At 46.3% G+C, this 10,118-nt stretch overlaps 1 protein-coding gene across 4 annotated transcripts; it reads left to right on the forward strand.

Moving 5' to 3' along the window:
• Window positions 1-354: 354 nt before the first annotated feature.
• Window positions 355-8,558, forward strand: tnfrsf1a (tumor necrosis factor receptor superfamily, member 1a). Of its 4 annotated transcripts, XM_084444401.1 has the most exons (11): window positions 359-482; window positions 971-1,080; window positions 1,184-1,301; window positions 1,834-1,959; window positions 2,366-2,515; window positions 3,085-3,124; window positions 3,835-3,863; window positions 4,423-4,616; window positions 4,717-4,843; window positions 5,455-5,770; window positions 6,485-8,558. In XM_084444401.1, exons 2-10 carry the CDS (start codon window positions 1,030-1,032, stop codon window positions 5,760-5,762), a joined length of 1,143 nt encoding a protein of 380 aa, XP_084300527.1. In that variant the 5' UTR covers window positions 359-482; window positions 971-1,029; the 3' UTR covers window positions 5,763-5,770; window positions 6,485-8,558. The 4 variants fall into 4 exon arrangements, with proteins under 4 accessions (XP_084300526.1, XP_084300527.1, XP_084300524.1 ...); XM_084444400.1 differs by having other exon boundaries at window positions 355-482; window positions 968-1,080; window positions 5,455-8,558; XM_084444398.1 differs by having other exon boundaries at window positions 5,455-8,558.
• Window positions 8,559-10,118: the final 1,560 nt, after the last annotated feature.

Here is a 10,118-nt window from a genome sequence, read left to right on the forward strand (position 1 = left end):
ACGTTCTGTTCCTCTACAGCGGATCTGGCGAGTCAGGTCAGGTTCAATCTCTGTTCAAACTTGCACAAGTCTCACCTGAGCTGCGCGTGCTACCATCACGAATCATTTGGAAGTTAAACCTCCCTAAACTTCCTTCACGTTACGCCCATGGGGGATCTAGCCTATTAAAGGTTACGGCCTCCACGAACCATATTTGAAACTGGAAGTTCAACTTCCTTCACGTTACTGGTCCGGCTGCAGCCGGATAGCCTACCGGCAGCAGTAACGTCCTTCCGCGGATTTCACCCCTTCCACCTTCCTGGCGCAACAGCCCAGAGCTCATGACGCGCGCCCATTTCCCACTTGAACCCGCCTACTTATTCGAAGGAAGTCGGGGACTCGACTGGCTGTCCCTCTTTTGCAAAGAAATAGTTTAATGATTTTACATTACGATTTTGAGGACTTGGCCGGTCAACTTGGGGCAAATTGCTGGTTCGATTAAGGTAAGGTGACGGTAATTGCGTCGTGTCATTGTGGTATAGTGGTAGATTCATATCGGACTTTGCGGCGACATTCCGTGGGAGTGTGAAAACGAAACTAGGCTAGTTTTGGAAGTCGTATTTTTCGGGTTTTGTTTTAGAGGGGACAGTAGCACATTTACTAATTTCTCTTTCAGATCTTTCAGTAAAGCTGTGTACCGATAGATAGCGATAGAGCGCAGCGCGTGTATTCTGAATACACATAGGCTATGTGCAATTTTGTTGGTAGACCTTATCAGTAGTTCAGATCAAAGTAGGATTTACAGGGACTGTTTGGAGCCTGGACGAAAGTGACTGCTATTGGCTGGCATTCCTTGATAGATGCTTAACGTGGTATTAGGGTTAGGGTTATATATCCTGAAAATGTCACGTTTGTTTTGACTGATGGTCCACTCAGACGGTGTACAATTCTTAAACAGGCTGGCTACACTCCCTTTCTCTACTGTCAGCAGAGAGGGTTAGTAAACAGTCGTGTAGACCAATGATGAACGAGTGAGAAACGCCTGCAAGAATGGCCCTGGTCTGGAGAGGAAAATGGCAGGAAACGGCCCTGTTGTTATTGGTGAGTAAACAAACTGGACATACCCGTTCAAGTCAGGAACATGGTCAATAGGTTACTGAACTGTTGATGCCAATGAAGATGTACTACATGTCACATACTGCAGTGCGTGTTGGGCCCCACCTTTGCTGCACTGCAACTCCCAGAGTGTCCCAGTGGAGAGTACAGGCCTGAAGATTGGAATGGAGTACAGGCTACATTCTGCTGTCGAAGATGCCATCCAGGTACAGGACTGAACTGCACTACACAGCCAATGGGCTGCCTCCTCCACCTCTCTGGTCCTACCGCCATAGAGAACTCACTACGCATTCGACATGTAACTCTCTACACACACACTACGCATTCGACAAGTAACTCTCTACACACACTACGCATTCGACATGTAACTCTCTACACACACTACGCGTTCGACATGTAACTCTCTACACACACTACGCGTTCGATATGTGACTCTCTACACACACTACGCGTTCGACATCTAACTCAACACACACTACGCATTCGACATGTAACTCTCTACACACACTACGCTTTCGACATGTTACTCTCTACACACACTACGCGTTCGACATGTAACTCTCTACACACACTACGCGTTCGACATGTAACTCTACACACACTACGCGTTCGATATGTAACTCTCTACACACACTACGCGTTCGACATGTAACTCTCAACACACACTACGCTTTCGACATGTAACTCTGTCTCTGCAGTCCGTTGTGACCGAGCGTTAACTGAACTTCTGTGGTCCAGGGGAGAGGCTGGTGAAGGACTGTGAAGGGGACATCCTGAGGACACGGTGCGCCCCATGTGGTACAGAAACATACCAGGACAAGATGAACTACGCCCAGAACTGTAGGAGATGCCGGCGCTGCATGGGTATCTATCAATACAACTACCCCTCTCATCAATACAACTACCCCTCTCATCAATACAACTACCCCTCTCATCAATATAACTACCCCTCTCATCAATATAACTACCCCTCTCATCAATACAACTACCCCTCTCATCAGTATAACTACCCCTCTCATCAATACAACTACCCCTCTCATCAATACAACTACCCCTCTCATCAATACAACTACCCCTCTCACTGGGAGTCTGAGCAACTGCCAACTTACCCTTATTCCTTTGGTGTAGACTGGCCATATCTCTCTGTCTCTACCCCCCTGCCCCATTTCCTTTACACATTCTTATTATGAGTATTAGTATCATTTATTTACTGAACTAATGACCCCCCCCCCCTCTCCCCCACCCCCTCTGTTCCATCCTGTACCATCAGATCATGAAACACTGGTCTCGAACTGCTCAGCAATAAAGGACAGAGTGTGTCGCTGTGACACAGGTTACTACAGAGCTTTTGCTGACTCACAGACACCGGAATGCCACAAGTGCACGACCTGTGGACCGGGGGAGAGAGTCCTGTTGAATTGTGAGTGTATTGTATGTTTATTTCGTCTGTACTCAATCAATCAAAGCTTTATTTGTATAGCGCATTTCATACACAGAGGCAACACACTGCACTTTACAGAGAACAAGGGAGGTGGGTATACGACATATTCCAGAGGGAAGCAAAAAAACAGTTTCACCCGGGGGCCAGAAAAGTAAACTGTAAAAATTCTTCCCTGACCCCTCTCAACGAGGCGATCGAGCAAGCTCCTGGAGTATGTCTAAGGGCTAAGAACATTTAAAGAGCAATAAATTACATTAAATTACATTTTCAGAGCAAAAAGGGCTAAAAACATGATAGGACTGTGCTGTTCGTCTGTACTGAGCGAGTCTCCAGACATTCCTACTGCCCATTGGAACTATTGCTGTATTAAAAAACGGTTCAGATTCAGAAAACTTTATTGTCTGTCGTGACAGAAAATCGTCTTAGACTGGCTCAACAATCAACACAAGTTGACAAGACATGTCCAGATGTGGTGTGAACCAGCCTCCATAAGTAGCCCACAGTACAACATTTATTACAAGAGTGTTGAACTGTGTTTCTGTTTACAGGCACTTCAGAAAAGGACACCGAGTGCGTACCGATTGAGAAGTGAGTATTATCTTTGGGGTAGGGGGGGGGGGGGGTGTATCCTTATGTGTTTGGATGTGAGTATTATCTTTGGGTTTGGGGTGGGGTCGGGTCGGGGGGTGTATCCTTATGTGTTTGGATGTGAGTATTATCTTTGGGTTTGGGTTTGGGGTGGGGTCGGGGGGTATCCTGCCGTGTCTAGTGTTGGTGTTGTGTTTAGTGTTTAGTGTTGGTACAGTAGTGGAGATGAGCGTTAGGGTCAAGAAGGGGAAGTTTGATGAAATGTTGGGCAACACACTCGGGACGCTTCCACTTTTTCCACGGGTGGCTTACAAGGCAGCACCATTTTGTTTTCCTTATCAGCAACTGTCAGCCATTTTGCCAGCTATTGTGGTCCTTCCTCATCCAAACATGGTTCTGGAGATCTACAATGTGATCATCAGACATGTGCTCCATTCAGACGCAATAATACTCTTCAAGTGATCTACTGCTCACCAAGACCCATGATTCACTGAAGAAGGAAAAATATCTTATGAGTTAGCTCTCCTGGGTGGTGAAACCCTGTTACCACACTCTTTAGAAGAATTCAGATGAGATTTCTCTGCACTGGCTACAACTTCCTTCGAACGTCCTGAGAAGCAGCCTTCAGCTCAATGTGAATCATTTCCTCCCCAAAAACGTGCCACTTCCTCCTCTGTTATCTCTGATTTCCTGTGTCTTTTCTTCTACAGCTGTACCGACGCCTGTCCGACCCGTTGTGGTGAGTTCCTCCTGTCCAGGGTTCTTCAGTCATACGACTCTATGGGTGCATCTCAATTCTCTATCGCCTCCTCTCGTTTCCCCACCTTGATCTCAGCTGAAGGAAGGGAGCAATAGACGTAGGGCTGGGTATCGAGTCGAATTTCAAGAATCGATTAGATTCCGATTCACAAGGTTCAGAATCGATTATCACTATTCAAGTCGATTCGATTCAATATCGATTCGGTTAGTGTTACCAAAACCTATTTTTGATTTTTTTGCTGTAACCTTTACATGACTGCCAAGTTATGCAACACATCAATACTAGGGCTGGGTATCCATTCTGATTTCCAAAAATTAATGAATCATTGAATTAATTAATGAACTATTCATTCATTCATTAAATAAAAGAGAGATTTTTGGATTCATGAATCGATTCAGAATCATTTGATTCAGAATCGATTCAGAATCGATTAATCGATTTTTTAAACCCAGCCCTAGATAGACGCAACATGTCTGCGTTTAGCTCAGTTTCTCTTGTCATCAGTTCCAGCTCTCTCTGTCTCTCCTTCCTCACACAGACCCCGAGAATGGAGACACCGTCGTGTACATGGTAATATCCGCCTGCTTCGTCGTAGTTTTGGTGGCCACCATCATCATCACCAACCAATTGACCAAGTTGTATGAGAAGAGGAAGAGGAAGATGCTGATGCGTATGGAAAGCTCCTTGCCATCAACAGAGTTCTCGTCTCAGGACGGCGAAAAATCCACTCAGGTAGGAGATCTACTCAGCTGGGACGTCAGAAACAGACCATGTGTTGCATCTGATACGACGTGTTAAAGGACTGTGTTTTGGTCCCGGTCTGCGAGTGTAGAAGCTGATCTACGACGTTGAGAGTCCAGACAGAGCGCTGTACCAGCCGGTCCCCAGACCCGTCGGCCCGGTGTGTGTGTGTGATCCGCTCAGCAAGCTGCCTGACTGCGTTCCCAGGGAGATCAAGAGTAAGTGTGTGTGTGTGTGTGTGTGTGTGTATCAAGTCTGTTCATTGTCACATAGCTGTACACGCGTGCACCAGTGAGTGCGATTCTCAGGGGCATTAATCCTCAACGAGCAGTTACAGTATACATTAAGTAGAAAAAATAAATGTTTTAAAAAAATCAAACGGCATATCAACAGACAATGTACAATACACTAAGACATGTAGACATACAATGAACATAGTCGATATGCTATATTTTGACATTATAGACGGTATATACAGATGGCATGTGTGCATGCATGCATGTCTGTGCTGATTGGACCTTCATCTGCTCATAGTGAAATGTGAAAATTGGAAAATCAACGGACCTCCCCTCTCTCCCCTCCCCCTCTCTCTCTCTCTCTCTCTCTCTCCCTCTCTCTTTCTCTCTCACTCTCTCTCACCCTCTCTCTCTCTCTCCCTCCCCTCTCTCCCCCCTCTCTCTCCCCTCTGCCTCCCCCTCTCTCCCCTCTCTCTCCCCTCTGCCTCCCCCTCTCTCTCCCCTCTCCCTCCCCTTTCTCCCCCCTCTCTCTCCCCTCTGCCTCCCCCTCTCCCCCCTCTGCCTCCCCCTCTCTCCCCTCTGCCTCCCCCCAGTTGATCAGCTGATCTACTCGGTGCTGGAGGAGGTTCCGGTGCGCTGTATGAAGCAGCTGGTCCGTTCTCTGGGAGTGAGCGAGCGGGAGATCGAGCGAGCCCAGGAGGACCACCGCACCATCAAGGAGGCCCACTACCAGATGTTCCTGGTGTGGGCCGAGGGCGGGGCCAGGGCCGGGGGGGCCAGGGAGGTGCTGCCACGCCCCTTGCTGCAGGACCTGCAGGAGAAGCTGAGGATTCTGGGTCTGGACGGGATCGCTGAGAAGCTAGAGATGACCTATGGGGCTCGGTCCGCGGCGCTGGAATGACTTTTGAAGTGAGGGGACATCCGGCTTCGGGTGGCTAGTGAACTTTTTCACGTCAACAACAAACTATAAGCTATCATGACACTGAATTAAGAGATAAATGCTTTTATTCTATTAGGATATAATATATATATATATTGTTATACATTTATTAGTGATTTTCTCCCATTCTTTCATTCAATTTGGTTGCCAAATACACCGGACATGTCTGAGTTCCCCTTGTCTCTGTCGAGGAGGATACGCTGCACCACCCCGCTGAGCTAGTGGACTCTCGGCTTGCGTCCGTGACTCGGACACCAGGCTGTAGCACGACGAGTCCTCTAGCCGGGATTAAACTAAACACTCAGATCTGGCCACACTCAGATCTGGCCACACTCAGATCTGGCCACACTCAGATCTGGCCACACTCAGATCTGGCCACACTCAGATCAGGCCACACAGAGTGCGAGCTCCCAGTCCCCGGTGGGCAGCTGCACCGGAACAGGGTGCGTTAGACCGCTACAACGCCGCAGACCTCCATTACATCTTTAAAACCAAAGAAGAAGAAAAAAAAAAGAACATTTTGTAAAGTTCAATTATGTATTTATCAATATGCATACCATTGGACACTTGGACGCTATCTCTCGGAGAATCATGTCCAGGCTGTGATTCATGCAGTGTGTGGAAAGGGCTTCTGGGATTTTGTCCATACTTCATTTGGCCGTCTCTGACCGTTTCTCTCGCAGGACTAGAGACGCGCTGTCATGGGTCCGGCCCGGTGGATCATAACATCCGGACCGAACCGCCACCGGGTGAGGTATGGACTGAGCATCAGCCGTAGGGCGGTCAGGCATCGCCATGCACAGTATAGTCCCCTTGAGACCCTTCAAAGAGGAAGAGACGCTGCTCTTTCCCTCTCACGTCCACGGTCTCCTCCACTCCGTTGTTCATTTCTCGATAGCGCCCCTGGTGGTGAACTGCAGCACTTTCAGTGAGACAAGATGTGTTGCAGCATTTGTTCAGGCTCATGTGGGAGGTGAATTTCACACAATTCATGATCAAATTTTATTGCATGTAAGATTGCATTATTTTTATTTGAATTACATAATGGTTGTTTATGATTGGATGAAAAGGTTGAACATGTTGGGCTCAAACAATAGCAATAGGCTTTAGACTTAGCACCAACAACATTCTGTTACTGCAATACCTGGAGTAGATGTTTTCGCCCCAAAAAACAACATTTTCCATAATACCTGAAAATAATAATACTTGTTCCGGGGCCAGAGGGCTCATTATAAACACACTCACATAAAAACTCTGGACGAAACCAAGTTTTTGGCTCATTAAAGAAGGATACACTGTGCTAGAAATAAGCATGCAAGCATTTCATTGCACATCAACCATGTTGAGCCTTGAGAATGGGACGGAAATCTAAGGGAGTGTGAGATGAAATGTGAGGTAAGGATCGTTGCTTAACTGGTGTCCCTCTCTTGTCCTGTCATCACTGGGAGGGAGAGATGCATAGTGTTCTTTGAGGTTTGGTCTCTCTGTGAACTGTCCCAGAGAGTGGGGGGAGGCTAGAGGATGCTAGATGCTAAAGATGGCCGCCAGTGTTCTTGTATTAACTTGTTATACCAAGTCAGCTGATCTTTTGGCATTGAGGTTGATTATCGTTAAATGCAATTATTGTTAGTCGCTTTGGATAACAGCGTCTGCTAAATGACTAATGTTATGTAATGATTATCGATAGCCAGTCTGAATTTTAACTGTTCTTTGGGGACTGATTTAAAATCAACGGGCCTTTCATGTTGTATCAGGTATTCATTTAGAGAGTGTTATCTGAAACATTTCGACTTGTAGTTGCGTATCACAAGTGTGTATCACAAGCATGTATCACACTAATACAAACTGTAATGTAGATGTTAAGCTACTGTATTGTTGCTGTAAGTCAAACTAATGATGTTGGGGCCATCGAATGCACAGGCCCATGTAGCCGTAGTCTAGAGCTGGGTTCACATGCAACAGCAGAAACCATTATTAGCCATTATTGTTTTCTGATTGCCAATTAGTAACTGTAGAAAGATCTAAAATGGCCGTTTACAAGATTCAACAAGTGAAATCTTCTAGAAAGACTCACGCGAGACTGCAGGCCTGTGTCTTGTCGTAGCTGTATGTGAACCTGGCTCATCTCAAACATTAACAATGCCAGTTTATCTCCAGGCTCTTATATAGGCGACCACAGGCTCTGCTGTGTTACAATGTGCAGTGCTGTTGTGGATTTTCTCTGGTTAACTCATGAGCTGATTAATCAAACTTGTCCAACATTTTTGAATGTCTCAAAAGCTTCAGTTTCCTTGTCAGCGCAGCAGTACTGTTAGTGACTGTGCATTATAAAGCTTCCAATGGTTTTGTATAAATGTCCTCTCTCCCTGTATAGCAATGCTGTGTAACTACTTAAGTGTTATAGTTCTCTGTAGGTCTCTCTCTCTCTCTGGGTCTCTCTCTCTTTCTCTCTGGGTCTCTCTCTCTCTGGGTCTCTGTCTCTTTCTCTCACTCTGAGTCTCTCTTTCTCTCAGACTAACTGGCAGTGTTTCTCTGACTCAATAGTATTTCAGTTTGCCCTGTCATGTTAGCATTACTATTATTATTCATGACCTTTAAGGTGCCCCGCCCCTCTCTCTCTGAGCCTAGCAGGTTTGCCTGACAGCAGACAGACTGGAGGTGGAGTCAACACTGTCTAGTTGTCTAATTCTATATTTGTTTTTTTAAGCACTTTTACCTTGAGGACATTTCACAAGGATCACATATTTCTATTATATTATTCTGTGTATCATATTGACAAAATATGTTACCTTCATTTTTGAATAAAGAATATAGAAATAATCAGTTGTTGACGTCATTACATGTGTTATACTGTCTTCCTGGGATGTGCACCGTGTGTATTATAACACTGTCATAACATGCCCATTACTGTGTCTGTAGGCTACATATAAACATTGTGTGTGCTGAGTGTAATGATGCGGTATATATGAGTTTATACTGCTGTGTGGTGGTGGGTGTGTGTGGTGTATGTGTGTGTGTGGTGTGTGTGGGATGGTGCATGTTAGGCAACTGTACCTCTGGCATGTTGTCTCTCTGCATTCCTCAGTATCATTATCTTTAAAATGATATTTTTCACACACCCTTGTGCTTTACTTAAAAATAAATAAACCATGTTGCCATTTTCCTGTTCTCTTTCGTTCCCCTGTCTGTCTGTCTGTCTGTCTGTGTCTGTCTGTCTGTCTGTCCGTCTGCCTGTCTCTGGTAACCCTCTGATCACACCTCTTGCTGACCTCCTCCACCTCTCCAATCTTTCCAAACCTCCTCTCTACATTTCTGCGGCTCCGTCGTTTTCCCTCCGCCCTCGTCGTCAGTCTCCTCTCTTATCTTTAGTTGACTACTGGTATGTCTGAGAGCGCGTCTCTGTGGAACCTCTTTCCAGAGGTCGTCACCGCTGACCGGGTCAGCTGTGCTCCGGTAGGCCTGGACCTGGGCCCAGTCCCCCTCACCCTAACCCGGGTCCGTATCCTTTTCCTACCCCCTCCCTACCCAAACCCCTGCCTCTATCTGGGCCCAGGCACATTCAAGCACACACAGACATACACCAGTGTTTGCCATGTCTCTCCTATGATGTTTTTAGCCTCTCTTACTCTGAAAATGTAATTTAATGTAATTTATTGCTTTATAAATGTTCTTAGTCGGTAGACAAACATACTCCAGGAGCTTGTTCGATCGCCTTGTTGAGAGGGGTCAGGGAAGAATTTTTACAGCTCACTTTTCTGGCCCCCGGGTAATACTGTTTTTTTTCTTCCCTCTGGAATATGTAGGGGTGGGACGTCTGCCCACCTCCCTTGTTCTCTGTAAAGCGCATTGTGTTGCCTCTGGGTATGAGATGCGCTATACAAATAAAGCTTTGATTGATTGATTTGATTGAATGACTCCCATCTGCTCGTTCAGAGGGATGGAAAGGTTGGATCGCCACGAAAGCCGCCGAATCCCCTCACACATAAAATCCCTGTCTCGTGCTTCACACTCAACACCTGCAAAACATTTAGCCGGGCCTAAACGCAGATCTGTTGTCTTAACAATCCAGTTGTTCTTGTCAGGCCAGTCATCGAGGGCAGAGGTGCAGGTGAAAGGAAGAGTGGGAGGGAGGGAAGAGGGAGAGAGGGAGGGACATAATTAAAGAGAGAGAAAGACGGTGGGAGCCAGAGGAGGAGAACGCCAACAGAAACCAAAGATGACTGCGTGAAACAAGATGGATCTTACCAAGCCCAGGTAAGTCATAATAACATTGTATTTATTGACGCCAAACGTTGACTGTAGGCCTGTCTCCTGACA

Source organism: Borostomias antarcticus (assembly GCF_949987555.1).
Source record: "Borostomias antarcticus genome assembly, chromosome: 10".
Lineage (NCBI taxonomy): Eukaryota > Metazoa > Chordata > Actinopteri > Stomiiformes > Stomiidae > Borostomias > Borostomias antarcticus.

What these genes read in the sequence shown, in the direction of transcription:
- tnfrsf1a (XM_084444400.1), top strand. Translation starts at nt 1,030, where the DNA reads ATGGCCCTGGTCTGGAGAGGAAAATGGCAGGAAACGGCCCTGTTGTTA. An exon ending in AAACGGCCCTGTTGTTATTG is followed by an intron (nt 1,081 to 1,183) that starts GTGAGTAAACAA and finishes CACATACTGCAG; the next exon opens with TGCGTGTTGGGCCCCACCTT. An exon ending in CGCCTGTCCGACCCGTTGTG is followed by an intron (nt 3,864 to 4,422) that starts GTGAGTTCCTCC and finishes TTCCTCACACAG; the next exon opens with ACCCCGAGAATGGAGACACC.